Source organism: Echinococcus granulosus, assembly GCF_000524195.1.
Source record: "Echinococcus granulosus chromosome Unknown EG_S00012, whole genome shotgun sequence".
NCBI lineage: Eukaryota > Metazoa > Platyhelminthes > Cestoda > Cyclophyllidea > Taeniidae > Echinococcus > Echinococcus granulosus.
Genome location: NW_020170392.1, coordinates 792035 through 814716, shown reverse-complemented (window position 1 = coordinate 814716; position 22682 = coordinate 792035). Strand labels below are relative to the sequence as shown.

The following is a 22682-nucleotide window of genomic DNA, read 5'->3' as shown; positions in this document are numbered from 1 at the left end:
AAATAGTCGCTCCAATACCCAATAAATTAAAACATTTTTCAAAGCGCAAAATATCTATATTTTATTTTACCGAAATTTTAATTTAACAAGTTAAAATAATTAAAGTGCGCTCGATTGCAGACAAATTTATTGATTTCTTGTTTGACAGCACGTTGGGTTTTGAACTCGACCTGCGGTTATGCTGTTTGAAGGAATGAATTTTAAAGCCGGTTGCCCGAACAATCCTGGACTGTCGAACTTTTTAACGTTTAATGGGTCTGCGGCATCACAGCCTTGCACCCAACCTTTAATGCCATCTTTTGCGCTACCGGTACATTCATATTTTCCCCTAAAACCGTTGGACGTTTTGAATCCAAGTGTAGTACCTCAGCCATATATTTCCCGGGTCAATTTCCCTTCTCCTCCCATCCCTCCCTTCAATTCTACACAGCTCCCGGGAACCCAAGCATTTGCTAACCCCTCCGTATCATCAACGGGACGGCAAATGCACCCAAACACAAGAAATGCCACCGGGATGTTGTCACCCCCATCAACACTGCCGATTGAAAACAAGCAACCAGGAATAGATTCATCTTCAGCAATAGGCGTGTATAAGAAATACTATACGGACGTTTTGGGGTATTTCAAAACGCTGCTTGATAATTTGGAGAATGTTAATGCGTCAACAACTAATCGAACTCAGGGCATAGCTCCTAATAATGTTCAGGTAGTTTATTCATACTCGTTACAAAGGTTCGCTTATGCCTTGTCACTCGACTCCGTCTCTTATGTTTAGAATGGCAGGTCGTTGGATAATGATCCTTGGAGTCACTCAAAAACTGTAATGGAAGGCTACTTTCGTCAAAGTGGTGCTCGTGACTGGGATTGGGCCTCGTGGCATAACTACCTCAGCTGGATTTCACGAACTCATCCCGAATGGTTCCAACTCTTCTCCGAATGCAGTAAACAGATGGGCATTGATTGGGACGTCATGTACCAAAAATGGCTTGCCTCCAAGTCCAATACCAACGATCAGGCGCCAGTGTTTGGTATGCACCGCCTCCAGAAACTACCTGTTTGTACCAAATTGTCACTGCGAGTTCGTCACTTCTGGCCTTTTTTAGACCTATCCCGACCTCCTCCAATCTCGACTTCCAATCCACAACAGGCTCCACCGCCACCCATTACAAATCCCTTCTGCCTCACCTCTGTTCCCCCACCCCAAGATCCCAGGGTGTGGTGTGAAGATTGTGACAAATATTATCCCACTCAAAAAGCCTATGACATCCACCTTCGTGGTGTCTGTCACATACAGAATGCTCTGACAAAAACCATCACAAACAATGCGAGTGCTGTTTTGGACATTCCTCCTCCACAGTGGGCACCTCAAGTTAGTCCCTCGTCTTTTCCACTTCTCCGAATTCGCGACCTGAACCATTTAACTGCTCCGTTTTTCTTCTCTTAGGTTCATCCGCACCATGTCGAACCAGCAGTGCCTCGGAATAAACCCATGGTGGACTTGCGCCCTTCGCAGAAACTTCAGCTACGGATTCAGTACTTACTGGATATTTGCATACAGCCGCTGGTTGGTCTGAACTACATAACGGAGTTTCAGCGTCGGGGTCTCTTGGAGTGTGTTTACGTCTGCGATCTGTGTGAAAAACGCGCTTTCCTACCCTCTGCTGTCATTAAGCATGTCTGCAGCATCAGACACAGAATGGCCTATCTCGTGAGGGTTCTGGTCTTTCACCTGCTATTAGTGGTTGTCCACTGTGATAGATTTAGATAATCTTATTTCAATAGTTTCTTCGACTGCTTATTAATTAAATTCTTTTTCGCGTCTCTAGAAATATCACTATCCTCCACTGCACCAGTTGATAAGCATTGATAGGAGTCCGGAATCGATCAGGAAACGACGACTCACTTCGTATGCACAGCAAGTGGAGTCTAGTGAAGGGCGAAAACGGCTCAGTATTATGGTGGAAAAGGAAAACTGTATGTACAATTTCCACTTATTCGAATAATATTTGAAGTTTACCTTTTCAATCACTTGTCACTTTGATTCACCAGTGCTTAAGTATTTCATTTTGTCTCAAACCATTTAGGTCGGTTTCTAAGTCTGCTAAAATTATTCAGAAGCCTTTGAAGTCGTAACTCGTCATTTCGGTAGTGTTCATGTGTTATCGCTCTTTCCCCATTCCATAAGGTCTACTCTAATAGTATGCATTCCAACTTTGCCTCATACAGCCACGGTGATACTTATCTTACTTCGAAGTCATTTTTGCTTACCTACAGCCACGTTCAAGACACGCATTGAGCCTTTGGAGCCGAAGAAAGTGCAAGGCTCCCCTTTAGCCCCCGCACAAAATGACAAGGTGCTGGAGACTTCACCTCGTACCGAGCTGACCGATGTGGTGTCCAAGTCAACCGTCCACTCTTCCGAGCTAGGCGAAAACAATACTAATGAACTTGGCGATGACGAGATAGAGGAGGGAGAGATGCTGGATTGTTCGACCTCCTCCTCAAGTGCACCTGAAGATCAAGAGGGCTTGGCAAAAGAGGGGGGAATGAATTCGCCCGCCTCCTCACACTTCTCTGATGAAGATGGTGGTGGTGGTGAATACGACAATTCTAAACTGCCAAGCTTCTTTTCAGCAGGCGTCATCGAATCGAGCGATAATCGTCATAATTCTATTGTTGTTCATCTTCCCGACTTCGAAATCGGTTTCGTCAGTGAAAGGCCACTTTTGCCTGACTTCACTGCCGACGAGTGTACCGATTTTGTGTGAGTTTTTTGTGTAGTTCAGTAGGTCGAGGGTAAACACTTGGATGCTCTCTCGCTTTTTAGGCTTGTCGTAGGGCTCAAGTTACCCCTTGAAAACGTTGTAAGGTACATAAGTCGGGCCGGTACCTTTGTTATCCATGTTTCAGAAGGACTGAGAGGCTAGCAGCATAGACAGTAATTCGGCGTTATGGAGGTCACATCGAGGAGGACTGAAAAGGCACACGTGATTATTCCTTTATATCAACTGTCGCAATATTAGTCGGATCTATTGAAACCACTTGGGGGCAAGAACGGATTTCGTGTAACGTTTATCTCCCTAACTTACGAATTCGATGGAAGTTGTACACCTGGTAGATTTCATTGAGTCTACCTGTTACGCTTACTTTGTGAACGGTATCGATAAATAATTGTGAGGCATTGATTCGAGCTCAATAATGTTTCGCAGTGAGATCGCCCTCCATGTCGATCGCTTTTCGTGGGAACTGTGTAAAATGCCACAGGTGTCTCAAGATTCTCTAACCATGTGTGATGTTTCTATCAACGGTTATACGCACTTCTGACATAGTGAATAGCCGTCATGATAGTAATATTTTTCTAGGCTTGATTAGGGCGTAGAATTGTACTGTCTCAGAAGTGCATGAATTTAGTCACCTTTAAGCTGCTACTTTTTTGGTCTCGTGAGGTGAGAACGGCATTTTCACAGGTAATGCTAATTTAGGTCTGGTGGAAATGTCGGGGCGTAATGTTCGCAGGTTTGTAACCACTCTTTTATGTTCGTTAGCGAACGATTGAGGAAGGAGGGTTTGTTGGGTGCACGACGATTCTCGATTTCTGAGGCGTCGGAACAACAAGAGAAGGAAACAACGCCAATGGAGGTGGCATCGACGGACTCCCAATTGGGACGGAGTTTTGAGGAGGAGGCGCGGTGGGCTCTCAAACAATTGGAGAATGCTAAGCAGAAAACGAACCCACTCCAATTTAGTTTTAAATCCCGTTCCCAAATCACAGCGTAAGCGCTTCACTGTGCCATTGTTGGTATGTATGTGCTTCTCGGTTTTTGTATTTGACAATCTTGCTGCCGTCGGACTTGCTTGAACAGTTTGCTACGTGTCAAATGTGGTAAACGCGTCATTGTAACGGAGCGTTATTTACTCGTAATTGTAAATTAGCTCAACTGCCTTCATGCATTCCGTACGACTTATTCATTACTAATCTGTCCTGCTATCTTTTTTATTAGTGCGTTGGGTCCTGTTATCACTACTTTTGATCGCAGTATACCTGTCTTCATCGAAAAGTATAAAGTACCTTTGCTATCGCTACTGTCAATAGCATTTCACCTACTTGTATTGTTCTGAAACAACCAGGCATGAATTTTAAAGTGATTCAGTTCTCATTTATTACTGACTTTGATTTTTGGACAGACCTTCCACTCCGCTTCTTCCCGACCCACCGGCGGTACTATCGTCCACTTTAAAGGCGACTGAAGTAAAGGATGGAGACGCCAAGGGTGTTGGTGGACCTTCCATGATGAGAAGCGATTCAAAGAATCCCGAGTCTGTGAAGCGCGCCGTCAAAACCCTTTTGGGGGATTTTGAACCTTCATCTCCTCCTCTTCAGCCACCTCCAGGATCACGACACGGGCAGACCATTCCTGTCATCATGTCAAATCAACCTCGTCCCCTTCTCCCACAACCTTCCCATCCTGCTTCCATTCCTAAACGGGAGAATTCGAAAGTTAGCGTGCTTGGAGACCCTCCCAAACGTCTTAAGCTAGATCAGTTAGACGGTGAGTCGTGTACTAAAGTCTGAGAGACTGGCAAAGCTGGTGATTTCACAAGATCCTTTAATCTCCACGCAGGAGTGAAAAGTCTCCTTTCTTCGCCACTTGACGCACTTCAGGCTCTGCTAAAAGGTAACCTCGGCGCCTCTAGTGAGCAGCAACAACGAGAGGAGAATGAAGCATCCGGGTCTTCAGCTCCCACAACTCATTCACCAACCAACCCCTCTCCTTGCCCCACGGAGATTTTTGACGGATATAGCTACTTCAGTCGCCAGGAGGAGGAGGAGCTCAAAACACAGGAACGTGCACCCGCCACAAAAACACCACTTATTAGCCACCGTCAGCGACAGGGCATCACGAAATCTGCCACCACCAACATCGCCACGTCACAGGGGAGGAGTAGCAAGTTAGCCACGTTTGCAGATATGCTTGGTATGAACGAGCCCCCCGCTCCACCACCACCGTCGCGACCCCCGCCACCACCCACACCCGTGCAACCGACAGTGCCGCAGGTACCGACGGCTGCCACCGCAGGCATCCTTGGTGCTGGTCTCGCCCCTGCTGCGTGGCTAGCAACGCCTTCGCTTTGGCAGTCTCCCGCAGTCATACCTACGCAGGCACTGGCCACTCCTTCCCCATCCACTGCGGCTGCTGCTGCCTTGGCAGCTGCAACAGGCGGGTTCAATCCCGCGGCGTTTGTAATGCCTACAAACGTGTTGGGCGACCCTATGCTGCGTCCCCCAATTTGGAGACCCTAGGAATCTCGCAGGTGCGTAAACCTAGTCGCAAGTGGAACTGTAGAGGTTAAGCCGATTGGCTTTTATGGGTCTGTTTATTTCCTCATTCTCCAATCGCTGGCATTTCACTTGAAATTCTCTTGGTATGCTCCTTTCCCGTTCTTGTTCTACTTATTTCCAAAGCTGAATTGCTGATCACCAAGTTAACAGTTTTTGGTAACATAAGGCCGCGCCAGCACGGTCCATTGGTCCTTCGTGGAGCATTATTCAATTGGATGAGGTTGGTTCCTTTCGAACTACCGAGGTCGACCGATCGTCTGCCTCCTGCAAAATCAGTTGTACTGTACATCCGAAAGCACGGATTTGGACCTGATTCTTATTTGTATGACTGAGCTACGTGACTGGTGTGTGTCAGCCGTTCTAGGCATGTTACTAGATTTTCCTTTACGTTGGTCGTGTTCAACTTCTGTTGTTTGCTGCCTTGCTCATCATTGCCCTAAGCGATGTACTATTCACAAAAGAGATATTGACGGTTTCGGTCGTTCAGTGCTACGCTAAGACTATCTACAACATCTTCAGGAGTTATCTTTAGTGAAATAGTTTGAATTAAACGGTGACGGATGAAGTAGCCTAGCCCAGTTGGTCACTCATCTGTCGTATCAAAAGTGCTGCTCGAAGTACCATTTGAGGCCAGAGTCAGAAACACACTCGCAGTTATTTATCAGATCTTACACTGAATAACCGCCGACTTTCAGGTCTTTTAATAACTGAATGGGCTTTAGGTAACACCCAGTCCGGCTTGCAGTTTCATCGCTTCTCAGCTGACAGTTCTCGTAAAGGTGTAAGAGCTGAGCCGCTGTTCAAACACACTCGACTCAATCAAGTTATTCACCACACTTCATGCAAGCTAGCAACTGGTTCGTCTTGCAAACGTGCGATCTTTTGAATTGTCAAAAGTTGTCGTTTACGTTGTGAAGTGTTGTGTCACAAATAGTTTGGGGACGTGTACACGGGTTAGCGTGTTCACTCTCAGGGTCCCACATATGTGACGCCACCATTTTACTACATTCACTCGACGCTGCGTATGTGTGACATAATAAAACCAACTAGGTTAAGCTTAAAACAGTTATGTAGGATGTGGGATCGCCTTGGTCGTTGAGGGACAGTCATTTTTCCCGCCTGAGCAGCGGCTGGGTCGGAAATGTTGGTGTCATATTAGGAACAGTAAGACGTCTAGGCTGTGGTGGTAGATTTTCCCTATGGATAAGCCCTGGAAACGCAAATTTTAATTAATGAGAGCAACCATTAATGATGGTGTTTCACATTATTTGCTCTATTCCCTCTTAGACTGGGGTGACCAGCCAACCACTAGGCATATCGACGTCTCCCTTGGCCGTGAATTTAGATTTTTTACCGCAAGATTTTGTAATCGCAAACTTTAAACAAATAAAGCTCTCGTTGCAAGTCGTTCTTTTTCATTTAATTTTTAATATTAATTCTCGTACTCACCATCTATTTATGTAGCTTAGATTGCCACCCTTCTCTCTCTCCCCTTCTCCCTCATTGTGTTTCACTTGGTTGGTAAATAAATAAATGCCCTGCAGAACGGCCTCTTCTGGTGTCTGTCTAACTTGCACTGCGCTGGTTGGAATTATTACCATTACCATAATTGTCACTGTTATTGCTGTTACCTTTGGAGAAGCATGGTCTATGATTTCGTTGATTTCAGCGCACCTTGTCTAATTTCCTGCTCACCCTGTTTACTACTGTACTTCGTCTAGTAGTCCCTCCAGAGACGCGAGGCAACGAAAAAGTAGCGGTGGGCGTGGGACGAGAAAAGAAATACAGTCCTTTTATCAAAAGTCTTCCTTCTTGTATGCCTTCTTGATTTTGTTTTCACTTTCCTTTGCTGGTATTAGTGGGCTGAAAATTCTCCTCTCTTTTTAGATAGGAAGGGGTTTTTCGTGCTCTTCTCCAATGTCTTTGACGGAAATAACCTTTATCTGTTCTATTTTCGATTTAGAATCCCAAGTCCTCATGCATGTGTAGTTTTCACCCTATTAGCACGTTCGCCACCAGGATCTGTCTCGGAGGATAATGGATCGCCACAGCCCCTACATCTGTCTTGTTATTTTTTAAACCCAACCAATCTGTTAGCGAAACGATTTGGTGTGACCAGTTTTCACGAAGTTGTCAGGGGACGCGTCACGCTTCTGTGGCACTGGGCTCAGGTAAGAAAATTGGGGCGTCACATATACATGGTGCTCGTAGCGAGCGTGTTGAGGAGGAGTTTTCCATCTGTTTTCACATCTTGGGGGTGCTGAAAGGCAAGCGCGTTCCAAATAGAAGAATCTGCTGATGGTCTTTGGGCTTGTTGGTTATCAAGGTGTATAATAATTGCAATAATTCCGAGTTATCTGATTGTAACTATCTACCTAATTCGATATTTGGTAGGTTGGACGGGGCGTAGTCTGCATGGAAAGCCGGGCTGCCGTTAGTATTCTGCATGCGTCGAATGCGGCCTTTTTCTGGTCCAGCACCTAGTAGAGGACGCTTATTTGAGATGGTTCTGCGTTTGTTTTATCCAGAGTTTGTTGGTGGTAGTGGTTTAAGTAGTGTTAACAACCCGCTTAAAGTGATCGGATCTGTGTTGATACCATATTACAAAATCCTTTTTTTTTCTGGGACTCCTGAGTGTTTTTTGCGATAAGGTTGCGGTGACATCCATTATCTTCAGGAATCATAAGCATCAAGGTGTTTATCACTTTGCACTAATCTGCGTTGCCCCGGTGTCGCCAGTGGTTATGCCTATAGTAGGGAATTGTGACGTGGCCAATCATCCAATAAAAAAGACGAGTCGGTGAATTTCGCCTGTTTACCTGAATCTAATCCAAGAAGTCCAGTTGTCCTGGCCTACTTCTATTCAACGATTGAGTAGGACATTGCAGTGAAAGTCTCATTTTGTTTGTCGATGTACGTTTATCATGATGGGACAAGTGTGGGATTAACGCTTTGCATGTCCAAATAGATTTGTGAGTGTTGGATTTTGCTACCCCTTGGGTCTATAATCTCATTCTCCGCTTATTCTGGAGTCGCCCCAGTCCGCCTATTGGCATTTTAGCAGCTCGAATGTTAGTAGACGTGAGCAAACATTGTTGCTCCGTGCTCAGGTTCGGGGTCGTTCATGTCGAGGCTTGGCACAGCAAATGTAGGTCGTGCTGTGACAGCTGCCACGGCTCAGTACTGTGGTAAATTCTTGTCGCTTCCGATACGGATAATCTGCTGTTTTCAGCACAGGCGTAGATTCGACTCATTTGTGCTGAGTTTCATTGACCTTTGCATTTTTGGATTGTATCCACTCCTCCAGTCATAGAGGGCAAAGAATTGCAAGACATCATCGTTGCTGATTTTCTACTTGCTCGTGGACAAAGCGTATCTTTGAAAGGACCAATTACTGTAGTGAATTGGATTTCAGTAGTGTGTCGGTCTGGTTACGTACGCCATAGAGGCGTTGGTCCTGGCTCTGTTTCGCGGGCTTCATCACTCGTTACTCCCTTACAGCTTCTCGACAGCTTTCAGTGTGGATGGTCTAATGGGCTAGAACTATGTGTGTAATCTGTTGATTAAAGCGTATAATTGGCGTACTTTATGGTAAATTTGTCGTCAAGGGGATAAGCTAGTCAAGACTTCCAGAGTCCCTGTGGTACTCTAAAATGTCATCACGTTTTCAGCTTGTCTAGGGTTGTTCTGTTTTGTTAAACGGCGTCTTACTAGCTGAGAGACGCGAGTGGGTTTTGCTACACTCATCTTTTGCAGTCGAGCTTGTTCGTGTTGAGACTCGCTGAACCGGAGTTGTACAGAATTTTGACGAGTTTTGTCGCAATCTGCAGATTTCGCTGGATTCAAAAGCGGACCAAATTGAGTCATTTGGAGCCAGGATCTCCTCACACTTTGTGCCCTTGGGTTGTTTGGATTCCGCGAACAAGAAATGTTCGTCCGACACTAGCCACAATAACCTCGACATTCTACAGGATGGGTTTTTCTAATGGAACGCATTCACAGGTTTGTTCTGTTTATTTAACTTCCCAAGGTTGTATTACTCCCTGGCAATGTATTATCTAAAGAAAACAGATTTGATGTAGGCTGATTGTTTATTCCCCATATTTTTTTACCAAGTTGGGGCTTGGTTACTGAGCGCACCGTCAAATGAATGAGGTAAATGTTTAACTGCTACTTCAGTAATGTTAGCTTTGTCTTAAATGATTGATGATGTCCTTTACTTTGTCATTGAGACGAGAAGCCATGCCCATCAGGGACAACAGGTTAGCAGAGGTGGTGTTGTTTCGTCCCCCTCCTGGACGTCTGCCAGGGCTTGGTTTGTCCACTAAAATCAAAAATTGCTCATTTTTAGGGATTCATGAAATCTTCAAATCGTAGCCTGGATGGTCATCAAGAAATGGCGAGTCGATCACGTCAGTTTCGTGGTTGAATGTGGTTTTGACGACTGTGTAAATGCTTTGTTGTACATACGGAGGACGTCGAGTTGTTCATACGCTAATAAAAGTAGCTAACTACGTTCGCACTGGATTGAGATGCGTGTTGAAGTTGTGGAACCACTAATGCCCCTCGGAAAGTCAAACCGTTCAGTACTCATGATATGAAATGTTCCACATTGTTTGGGATGTAATAAACTCGACCCATCAGTAGCAATCTGGAAGTAGGCTCAGGTCTCCCACGTGGCTGATTCTTTTTCAAAAAACGAAATTTTATACCAAAACGGAAATTACCAAACCGTCCACGGGGAGATTGCTAGTGATCTATGTAACTGAATCAAGACTCAACAACGAAGCTCTTATTTGGGTATTATTTTTGAATCACTCGTTATTGCCTTAAAATAATCCTTTGAAAAAGGTTATTACAGTTCGGAAGGCGAACTTAGAAACGGAACGCTGCATTTTAACAATGATTGCAAAACAATGTGCGGTCGACGTGATTTGCAGGGAATTACAACTCTTAAACGAATTAAACTTGTTGAGAGGTTAGTTTAAGAAAGTTTACCTTTTTCTGGAAAAGTAAAACTCACCTCACGTCGCCGCCTTTGAAAGGATTTGCCGTGGATCCAGGTGACCAGGACAATTAGTAGGCCGAGCATGAGCAGAAATTGGGCCAAGATGACGGCGATCAAAATTTCCCTCCTCATAATGGGTCCTAAAAGGGAGTTACAAATTGTGCTTCCTTTTATTAATTAGGCCATTAATGTCCTCCACTTTACTCCGTGAAATCGATGCAAATATGGTCTGCTAATGGAAGTGTATTTACTCAAGAGAAGTTTGTTTCATATGGTGATGTCTTTAGCCGATGGGTAGCGCCCGCATTCACTGTAATCTCGCTGACATTACCTACTTGCATTCGACACGCTTTAGCCAGCCAGGGCCTTAGAGGAAGATCGACCGCCTCAGCCCAGATGGTGCATTGTTTCATTGTGGCGTCAACACTTGGACTGCCGAATTGGCCTATTTAAAAGTTGTTCCTTAAATTTAGGAGCATTGCATTGTATTCAATTCAGCTAATTTATTTTGGGCACTTTTTGACGCAACCACGCACCACAAAATGATGAGAAACTCGGATCCTATCTTTGCAATGTCAGGCTCAAGTCAGGAAATCGTGTCAAGAATGTTGATGTTAAGATCGTCAACGGAAGGGGAGTACTGTTGCCGTTGTAATACTTTATTATTTGAATGTACTCTTCAGTCAAGGGGGTGGTCAGTAAATACCAGCCTCTTGACGGATCAGACACCATCGGCCCCGGAGGAGGAAGAGGAAACGTACCCTAAACCCGCTTAAACCGTGATACCTGTACCCCCTCCCTAGTTAATCGCTACCCAATGAAGCATGTTCGTGCCCAATTCGCCCGTTTGAAGGCAGAGGTGGAAAAGAGAAATACTGAGTCTATAACACTATATTCTCCAGTGTGATGATGTGGTCCAACTAGTCGTGTGGATTCACTTTCTTAAGTGGGTCGAAATGACCCATAATGCTCTAGGTACAGCCTACCGATGAAAAAGAAGAAAGTCTTGGATTTTCGCGATCAGAGCATTCCGTATGATCGGAGTGGTTTGCGGGAAAATAGCAGTGTTAATGGTCCAGTAGGACCGACGAAGGATGAAAATGGGACGAAACAATAATTTTTCACATCAAAAAGCACTCAACTCAGCCTCACGTAAAATAGCTGTCGTAACGACTTACCACATTCACCTCGTAGGCTCTAAAAGGGCAGAAAAACACAATGTTGTTGGAAGATGCTGCAACTAGTTCACGGCTAGGTCACGTGATTTTCTGGTTTGCTAAAATTGAAATGAAGTTGTCAAACCACTTAGCATTCCATTTACTAATTGTTTATCAAATTACTAATCCCAAGATATCCTCGCATTGGGTTTCTACGGCCTTGGTACCTCCGCCCGGCGGAATGGCCTCCTGGGCCATCCCATTACCCCCTCTTCAGTCCTCCTGTACGTCGACAATACATGTTCTGCCCGGGTGTTATGTTTCCTTTCGTCTCCAGGGTATTCTCAGGGTGCTGAACTAGTGGCTGTAGAAAGCCAACCCAAGCGCAAAGGATGGCCACCTTGATTTCTACTATTAAATCTGAGGCAGCATCGTGACGGTAGAAGGGCATCTGCTGCAGATGGGACAATTTGTAACGACCCCTAACAGAGAGGTTTGAAAATGGCATCTACCTTCGGCAACTACTGCAGTACCGTGTTCTGCAGAAGTGCTATTAACAACGGAACCAACACCAGTCGTAGTGGTGAACCATCCGTAAAAGCTTGTTACGGAGCTGTCTACGGTACCTGTGTGAAGATGCCATTGAAGTGGACACACGATACCTCCTCCACCTCTACTAGCTAGAGAGAACCCAGATAGATAGATAAGTCTGGGTAGCACTGAAGTACGAACAAATTGGCAAGGAGGGATAGACATGAAACCCTATTACCCTCGAAACTATTTGAAATTCCATCTTATTGAATGGCACTGCTTTTGGGCCAGTGCTTTTACGACTAGCTATGGATGTGCGAGATGAAAAGCATATTCCTGCTTTCCTCAATCCAGTTTCCAAACAGGGCGAAACGTGAGATCCAGTAACGTTGTGGCCAAGTATCTTCTCCAGTGTACGCCAATTCAAGAACTGGTGTGGTCGGTTCGTAGATCTTTGTCCCACAGTACTGACTACGTTGTAAGGGTACTTAGGGCTCCTTGATGTACTTCCCCTGGGCGGCGTGGCGTCCGGGGCATTCCTGTAGCCCCACAGCCATTCTATACGTTGGCAATACATATTTTGCCCAAGTATTATGTCTTCTTTTGCCTTTGGACAAGGCTCAGTATGTTACACGCCTTTTCTATGCATTCTCATCACACTAGTAATTGAAGTTGTAATCAGAAATAACTTCGAATGGTGCGAGCCTAACTGGTCGGGGGAAGCCCTTTCATCAGCGCCTGCTACCTGGTGTTGAAAAGTTAACTTTCTTAATAATGAAGATTCCCCTCAAAAGACTTTTGATATCCTGCAAAAATTTATGAAAGTGGTAAACCTGGGACTAATTTTATCACGGTATTCTTACGAAGTGGGAGCTCTGCAGGAGAGCCTGGGTCAAATTAGCCTTGTTTAAGGCACCGTGCATGATGACTGGGAATTCAAGTGTGACCCTAACAGTCCTCGGGCCACGAGAACCAGTATAAAGTCCAATAATGGAATAATGAATTGTAGCTTACATTGTGTTTCACCTCCTACAGGTAGGATTTTACCCATATAAATTGCTCTAAACTAAGTTGCTACTGCTTTAGCAGTCACTTATGAGCTGATGTGCGTGTGCGGGCCCATCGGCTCCCATCAGGTCCACCACCCAGACAATTAGGGGTAAAGGCCCAAGGTCAGACTTCTTTATTGATTAGTGCGGGTGAGTCAACACCGAGGTGTGACGTGCGGCTACTGGCCCAGTCACTAACTCGTTCAAACTACCGGAGACCGAGTCAGATACTGCATCCGAAGCTAGATCACTGGGCCAGCCTAGCCATATGTATTTCGGGTAGCAGGCTGACCTTGAGTTTGGAGTGTACTTAAAGTATATCTGAACATAGCCGCAGCGGGGTAAATGCGCTGTTTCCAGAATGGATTTTAGGAAATTGAACATGAGCGTTTTCCTGCGGTTGCAGACATTTCCAGTAAAAGACTTCAAACAGCACGGTGTTGGCCTTTGAAGAATTAAGGGAGAACAAACCATGATAAAGTTAGCATTAACAAAGCTAAAGTTTATTATCTAATAAATATCTAACATCTCAAATATTAAATTAGTCAGCCAGTCGTTCATTAGTTTTTTCTTCTCCATTTAGTCCTCCTTTTACCTATCTAGTCACCTACCCGCCTAGTATCTACTTCCATATATGCTAAGAATTATGTGGATTGCTTGAAGGTGATGTTAAGGCTGGGGATTTACTTAATCTTAGGCTTGACTGGTCGCTGTGCCTCGAAATCCTTCGTAATGCATTCCTGTGAACAGCTAAGCTGCACAAAACTGGTTTCTTATGTAGGTATGGGAAGTTCATGAATCTCACAAAATTTGGGGCTAAAGTTCCTCCTCAGAAAAATATTCAGATAATCCATTAATCATCTATAATCTCCAACTGCCCATCCGCCGAACGACTTATCCGTCCATTCATATTTCTAGCTGGGAGAGAATGCCTAATGACGCATTTAGTAACACCATGATAATTGTACATTAGGAATGAAATAACAGCTAGTATATCAATGGATTCTTCAAAGTTGCCGACATTGACATTTGCAAAATGGTCGGCTATAGGCTGACAAGATGAAATGATTTTCCAAAGCGGATTCACTTCTAACTTTTTTGGCATTTAAGTGATGATTAATGGAATCTTAGTATATTATATAAGCAGGGTATTTCCTTCTCCATCATGAGCATTTAATCAATGGCACAAAATTGGTTACTGGGACTGAGAGAGATGACTTACATTGAGATGACAGCCGTTTTCGTGCCACCGCTGCCAGTCCCTGTCGACACCAGAGCTGCAGAAGTGGATCTGGGGGCACCACTGACAACGGAAACCTTGTACCCTTTCTCCAAGGCAGTCTGCGCAGGTTGTCTGCTCCACACAGGCTTGGCACAGAGAGAGGAGATTAAAATAAGCCAGAGATCATATTCGAACAAAGGACTAGTCGGTCTGTCATACCTCTTATCAGAGTCTTGGCTGTTGTCACTATGATACTACATAAGTTTGGTTATGTTTAAGCGTGACAATATCAGGCAGATGCCGATTGGTATAAAAGCTCTTATCAATCAAAGGTGGCCTCAATCATTCACCTGATTTGAATTATTTAGTCTTCATTTACTCTGGTCATTTTTTTTGAGCATATCTACGCGTTCAGATACCACATAGCAAAAGTGGCCTGGAAGGTCTTATCTAACGGTCCCTCTTTTACAGGTACTGCTTAGCTAATTGATTGTGGATAACAATTCACTGATTTTGCCGCTGGGAGGCCAAACCCCCATTTGGCTTTTCGACGCGATGTACACGGACACCAGGAAGTCCTGCCTAAAACGTCGCAACCGCCTTATGCGTCATAAATGATTGAAATTTTTGCTCCTACGCCAGTTTTCCATGAGACAATTTGATCTACTCTGCATTGTCACCTATATCGTGCTGAATATTCCAGTTGTGCTTTGACGGAGCACTGCAAGGAAGAAGTGGATTCAGACCTAATTATCGCTAGGTCTTATCAATCAAGCGTAAACGCATTTGAGCACTCAATTCGACTGGGGATTTGAGGCCTCCCATTAATGTGACAGTTGCTGCCCGAATCAATTTGGGCCGAATTATGTAGAGCAGTTAGACAATTTGGCAGTTATATGACTAAGAGAGCTTTTTCAGTGACCAGTGCATCAGCCTCCACACTGAGAGCTCGTGCCACTTATACTGCTATCCGCCCTCCTGGCTACTTCCAAGTCGATATGTTATGTATGAACCACAGGGATAACTAGAGTGGTACATCATTTAAGAGAATTTACGCATGAACATGTCAAATCTCGCAGACTGTTTTGGTTTTTTGGCATTTTTTAACAAAAATGGTGATTTTACAAGGTAGCGCAATAAGGTGCGCCATGTGTTCGATTGAAAGTGAACTAAATAAAACATAATCCTGAATATTCAAAGGTGCTAGCAGTAGGTCACTTAAACTAACAGAAAAGATAATTCTACCTTCGTTTCTTATCAGAATAATAAAAAATCACATTTTTGTTGATATTTTCGCCTTTTCCAAGACTTTAGATTTACCGTAATAATGAAAGATAGATGAAGCAGTTTACACTAGTAGAGGAAAAATAGCTTTTGCACGGGAGGGAAAAGTATTCGGAAATTTGAGCTACTATGCAAGTTGCCTCAATTGGTTTATGAAATATAAGCGCATCATCCCCTGCTAATCGCTCCTGATTCTGTTCGTGAAATACCACTTCTTGATGGAATTCGCGTTTGAGGCCGTGATGCAGGCCTTGAACACTTGTTGCATTTGAGGATAAATATTGGGAAGGGGAGAAATATGTTGTCGCATTCGATTCGTAATACTTTTTCACAGTTGTGAACATAGACTGAGGATGAAAGCATGTAAATAAGTCAAAATACACGGATAGATCAATGCGACAAGGAGAAGCAGACACGAGACTATTATAAGCTCCATCTTTACTAAACGACTCTGCTTTTAGGCCAGTGTTCCTACTACTAGCGATGGATATACGAGATAGGCAGCACATTCCCCTTCCCCCAATCCATTTCCCAAACAGGACGAAAATGAAGATCCGGTAGGGTTGCCAAGACGGATGAGTGACGCAGCAGTCGAATAGCTCGCGAGTTTGACGACTGGCGCGGTTAGTTCGTGGGTGTTTCTCTTGAAGTACCGACTACGTTTTGATGGCTGAAGGAGGGGAGGGGGTTGGCCAAGGCCAGCAGCATAGACGCTCAAAAGGAGGGAGGGCTATGAGATATCTTGATTGTTCCTTTTACGCTGCATTTTGGTTTCGTGGAAATTTAAGGCTCCGCCTTTGTACTTCCTGGAGTCCTGCAGCCCCTCAGCCTCTCTATGTGTTGTCAGTGCATATCCACTCCTAGTATTATGCCATTTTACGCCTTCAGGAACGACTGGGGGGCAACAATACTACTCCAGGAAAATAAATCCTCGCCAACTGCTTGTGCAAATCTAAATTTGGTAGTAGACCTGCTTGTCGATCTACTAAAAATCAGTTCCTTTACCGAATTTCAATAGTGAATGGGGCCCAGTGCAAAAAATTATTTTAATAAGGAGGTATCATTATTTAAGAGCCTTAAAATAACTACAGAGTTTGAACTAACAAACATGAGGAGTAAGTATATTCATGAAGAGATTCGTTTACACAGCCAGTGATTTGATTTTTACTATGAATATAAGGCTTTGTGACTGAGCAGAGAATATTTCTAACCATCAACACCATGACAAGTTACTTAATTTTAGTCATCAAGGAAATGCAGAATTCGTTTAAGTGTAAAATGTTTTATTTCTTGTATTTGACAATGGTTGTCAATGCTCTTGAATGACCGTTACTCGACATTTGAAAACTCATAAAGCTGCAGTTGGGAAAGATGTTTTGTTTGCCTCTTACCAATGGAGGAATTCGGTAACCCATTCAATGTCAGAAGAGTGCAATCAAATGGATGAGCAGTGAGCCGAGACAAGAGACGCAAAATGATGGCGTTTTCTGACACCTGTCACTTATGCAAATCCAGCCCTTTTAGTATCATTAAGGAGTTATGATTTTTTCCTTCCTTGTGTGTACGTATCTATTTAATGAGGTTAAAACCACTTGATGCTTAAAGATGGAGTGTTTATCCATGTAAGCCAACACGTCTGCTATTCCACTACCTCGGCAAACATCAAATGAATCATATTGAAGAGTGATTAAAAATGTCCAAATTTTCAACAGTAAAATTCCTCACTCAACCCTTAACTAACAAGCGATCCTGGCAAAAAACACCTTATTTGAGCTTCTAAAGGACCCACCACCGTGGTTTGAGATGACTATTTCAAACCCTATCTACTGTGCCGTACCTAAGCTTTTTTACATCCCATCTTCTAAACATGTTTAGGGCCAGTCTTTAAAAATTTTTCTAGGACTCTCAGATTAAAAAAGGGACAAAATTACCAGTTTGTGAACGTGACAAAGAATATGAGATTTTTAATCATACTTATTGACTGAGGAATACTATCACATCCTGAAACCCTTAACTGATCACATTGCAAAGCCACCATTTTCTAGAAACGGCTTTACATTGTCTAACACTAACTTTAATGTGACGGATCTACTTGACAGTTGGAAGAAATCAGTGATACGCATAGCAGTAATAACACCAAACTCTATTTCTAGCTTTGCCTCATGCTGTACACATTTCCCTTTTGGTTGTTAAGTCGTTTCAGAATTAAAGACTGGAAGTCAGATTCCAACTGCACCAACATTGATGTCACGATTTAGAGGCGTCTTTGCGTGCATTTCTTCGAGATTCTTTAAGTGATTGTTTGGTCAAGTCAGCAGCAGCTTGAAATGTTAGAACATGTTTGCCGATTCTGCTAGTTGTTGCCTGTCAGCAATCGCTGATGAGGGGAGGGTCTCTAGTGACACATCTGTGATTAAATTAACCTTTTTTGGTTCATTACCCTCCAACTCAAATTGACAGCTATAAGACATCGATGGGTGTTTAATTCACAAGGCTATATAACGGCTTAAAAGAATTAAGTTGATTACCATGTGGTTCCCTCATTAATGGCATGGAGTTCTGTTCAAGTAACCTAAGGTACTAGTCTTCCAACCCTTCTATACGCCGATGATGAAGCTAAATCCATGCTCAAAACCCCCCATGACTCTTAGGGAATTAATTCTTTTATAAACAAGAGAGTATTTGAATATTTTTCAACGATTACTCACTTGGAAGTGGTGTCAAGGTGATGGTGGTGCCAGATCGAATAAGTTGCGTTGGAATGTTCATCGTGGTATACTCGGCAATCCTTCTTCGATCTTCATCTTCAACAAAGTACCACATGAGAGCGATGCATTTGAGAGTGCTTGATCTCACACAACTTCTTATAGGAGATGGGAGTGTTTGTTTCCAAGACAAGCAAATAGGAATGCAAATTCTGAAACTAGATAATTATGTAGCTAGGAAGTGCTGGAGAAGAATATCTCATCTGCAAATTTTGTGGTCCTTACGCAAGGTATTTGATGCTGCCCCATCTAAGATAAAGATTATTAGGGTTTGCAGAAAGTTGCGCTAAGTAATAAGCTATTTTAATGCTCTAGGTAATTTGTCTTGTCTACGTAAATTTGGATTCAGATTTCTTATTTCGAAGACTGATTTTGAGTAGCTTTTAATAATTTCAGCTTACGTTTAACCTCATGTAGATAGGCGTCTGAGACCCCCACAATGACATCCCGTTGGGAGCTCCTCCTTTTCTCTCTGCTCCACTTAATCGTTTCGCTCAGGTCAATTGAAGGGGTTGCATTCGCGGAGGGACATCCTTGTAGTCTACCGTTCAGGAGGTGTAGATGTGGGATCTTAAGACATATTTCATGTCAGTCCAACCCATTCATGCCTCACCTTATCGTAAGCAAAAACAATGCTCCCGTTTTCAAAAAGGCACACAGAAAATGAAAACTTACCTACTGAGAAAACAATAAGTGCATATAAGATTCCAAGCTTACGTTCTGAACAATGCCTAAGCCGCACGTTGCTCCACTTGGCAATGAAGTAACCAGCTTTAAAGGAACAAATATTTTCTAGTTAAAGTCTTACAGGTGGAGGTGTAGTTTATCGTTGAAATGCCAGGGTTCCGAGAGGCGTCAAAATCTGCCATTAGAGGTGCAATATACTGTGAATAAGTCAGTTGATCATGGTGAACGTTGCCCAAGTAGAGGAAACCTGTCACGCAAAGTCGAGAAACTACTAGTTACCAAAAGTGTCCTATCAAATCCAGTGTCCGGTTCATAAATATATCAAAGGGCAACTTTACCAAAACAGGCATTTTGATTTCACCCTATAACTAGTAAAGTACACAAAGAAGCCTTTTAGTATTTTTCATCAAAATACACATTTTAAGTCAAATTTGCGGTTATGACAAAAAATATCCTTTAGGGGAAATTAACTTTAGGTGTCTAAATAGTGATCACCGTGTTTATGATCAGAAATCACCTCCCGTAGCCATTAAGAGCTCCTGAGTGGGATATCCATAAAATGGGAAGGTAAAGGCTAGTGACAATTTCTAGAAATTGCTATGATTTCAAATTAAACGCACTATAGCAACGCGGTGACCGTTCAGCAGGGCTTCGTGGGTCTGTCCATCTCTCAGCAATGCCTTTTTTAAAAAATTGAAAGTAGCAACAGTATGGTTAGCGTCGGAGTGTACGTAAGTTTGATAATAGGCGTAGGTTCTCTGTTAAATTAGTTTTAAATGAGAACGAAACAAATACTCCATCAGGATGCAGGTTCCTCCCTGCATAGCAGAAGCCCTCATCTTCAAAGAGTCGACAAGCTAAAATTCACAAGCAGGTTTGGTTCAATAAGTAAATGGATATAGAGTGGACACAAAAATAAGTCGTACTTAAAGCTTCAAGCAAATTCTCTTGCAGCTTTGAACTGGCGTGTTTGATTATAAAAGTTAAATGCTTAGAAAGGTTGTCAACTACATTTTCTAGCAATAAGGAGTTTGTTATATTAATATAACTGCACTAAAAGTAAAAATATGGAATTATGTATCGAATGCTAACGCATGTGTTAACACGGAAGTGCGTCAAAAGGATAAAGTCTAGTTGAAGCAGTATAAACTTTGTAAAGTATGTAGATGTCTCCCTAACGGTGTATGATAAACGTTAGGAAAGGTCATTAAAATGAGGCATGTTTCCACTTAAAGGATTATAAATCATTTCCCGAGCAAAATACTCTTCTTGTAAACAGTCCTGATGTATAGGTATTTTTGCAGTAAAGTCTTACCGAAAATAAGTAAATGTATGAACACGTTAACACAAAACGTCATTTTACTAGACGCTTCAAGGTTAACCTAAATGTTTTATTACTTTAAACAACCGGAAAAGGTGAACACTTGGGTTCTTGCCTAAAATGTACCACGTTCTGACGCATTTAAGCAATAAAATTTGCCCGATTATTTGAATTTTGGATATTTATGGTTTTAAAAACCTGTTGAGTCCAAAATTGGCACCCCGACCTAGTTGTGCATTTATGTATAATTCTTCAAAATAGGATTTACTTAATCCTAAGAGGTCACAAATTCAAGCATTCAATTTACTTTGTAATAAAGGGTTCTCTTGTTCTGCTTTTTTTCCCAATGCTGCTCAGTTATGTACTTGCAGCACTCTGGGAGTCAGAAAGGCTGGGGTGTTACCAGCGTCCTTTGAAGGTCATGCTGCAAAGTGGAAGTACAATATACGAAGACTAAAGGTTCGCGGAGTTGCCTGCGTAGTTTAACAAAACGTTTAGTTGTTGCATTCTTCAGACGCTTTGGTAGAACTATTTTTGCCCCCCAAAACTTCCCCAAAAATGGGAGAAGGCATACTACTCGGGCAGAATGTATTATCGATCTGAAGAAGGGCTGGAGAGGGGCTACTGGCGTGGACCAACAGAGCTCCTAAGCAGCTTATTATAAAAACCGAGAGCTAGGAAATCAATTAACATATTGCATACCCACCTGAGAAAGTATAGTTATTTCCGTGAAAGCACTTATCAACGCGTTTGGCATATTGCCCAATAAGTATGTCGGTGTTAAGCTATTCAAAATAATGCTCCTAGCTGACCAGGTGTACTGATCTAAGGTGGGAGGTTTTCGTGTCCGCTGCTTAAAATTCGCTGCGGAAAATTTACTGGCCATTGTCCGAGCTTGTAGGAACGTTACTGAAAATCTGTTCCCTATTAAATTATCAGCTGTTGAATGTCAAATTCTCTGGAAAACCTTTGTTTGCACTTATAAGTATGTAGGTAAGTATGGCTAGCAAAGAAGAAAAGCCGGTCCCTTTGGCATGGCAGAATTGGCTCGGTTACGTTCCATTTGTGCGAACAATCTTGCTCCCTGCATCTACGGAGTTCCACATTGTGGAATCGCACTAATATCTTCTGATTATTTAAAAATACACCTTCCAAACAGCAACAAGTGTAATTTGTCAGTTCATGGTCTCTGTTGTGCCCTTTGGACTTTTCTGTTGCTGATTTTCAACAGCACTGCCTCCTTTGGAGATCAGACAAGGAACATGATATAATATTCTCAGTCAATATTTTTCCACCTTTGACAACTGTAATGGTTCCTTAAAAGAACCAAAGTACCCAATATTTATAAATTGGAACAAAGCTTTGACTAAACTCATAAATTTAAGCCTTTTAACCTTAAATACCTCCTCGCTTCCAAATTCGTTTCAGATTAGTCATACCATAAGTCCATATCGCCATATTTTATCTGTAGTTGCGGAATTTTTCAGATACTTTGCCAAAGCCAACCCTCCTGCAAAAATACAAATCACTTCCTTTTGGTGATTTCCTGATACTTTTTCATCGAATGTAATGCGTCCCAATGTATTTACAGGTAGCAATTGGAGTACAATCAATGGATCATGGGGTCACGGGAAGGGGCAGAGTATTGTAGCACTCCGAGACTTCCGCGAAGATAGAAGAAGACATACCAAAACAGAATATTCTTGCTGACGTGTAGTAGGAATTGGGCCTACTGGCATGGCCCAGAGGTCAAGCGGCCCCGCGGAGGTACAATGGCGGAGCGGCTAAGTGACCCGTTGCCAGGACCGAGAGCTAGACAAACATTTAGCCTAATATGGTAACACGACAACTAATTTTGTCACTCTTTCCTGTCTCACAAGGCAATATCTTCTACATTTTGCAACAATTTTGTATGGTGGGATTGTAGAGGTGTGCTTCACTTCCCCCGTTCAACACGAGGCTTCGACTTATCACCCAGCGCCCATCAACTGGTTGCACAGACTTTTTTGAATATCCGGTAAATTGTGTCAATCTAATAAGTGGTCCAAAGTATCTCTTTCAAGGGTGTGTTAAAAGCTATTGCAAATATGACTTTAAGCTTTAGCTTACTTTTAAAACACACTTAGCATTTATTTAGATCAGTTGCTGTCTTCAAAGTTATAGTGTAATGATGGAGCATCACTTAAGCGATTTGGGGTGGAACACCTCCTCTGGCTTCGTGGTTGTCTTATGGTAAAAATATATTTGTAACTTCCATCTGAGTTGCATTCTTCAGCTATGGCATACTGATATTTCTGCCTCATATACTACATTGCAG

The 22682-nt window shown here is 43.0% G+C and overlaps 1 protein-coding gene across 1 annotated transcript; it reads left to right on the top strand. All coding sequences in view use genetic code 11, as the record gives it.

Annotated features, from left to right (window-relative positions):
* Positions 1 to 178: 178 nt before the first annotated feature.
* On the top strand, positions 179 to 9770 carry EGR_02646 (hypothetical protein; the record flags this gene model as incomplete). Its single annotated transcript, XM_024491895.1, has 12 exons — positions 179 to 310; positions 431 to 706; positions 776 to 1028; positions 1104 to 1369; positions 1445 to 1708; positions 1827 to 1974; positions 2275 to 2764; positions 3546 to 3773; positions 4186 to 4550; positions 4623 to 5238; positions 9172 to 9343; positions 9693 to 9770. 12 exons carry the CDS (start codon positions 179 to 181, stop codon positions 9768 to 9770), a joined length of 3288 nt encoding a protein of 1095 aa, XP_024353710.1.
* Between the last annotated feature and the right edge of the window lie 12912 nt (positions 9771 to 22682).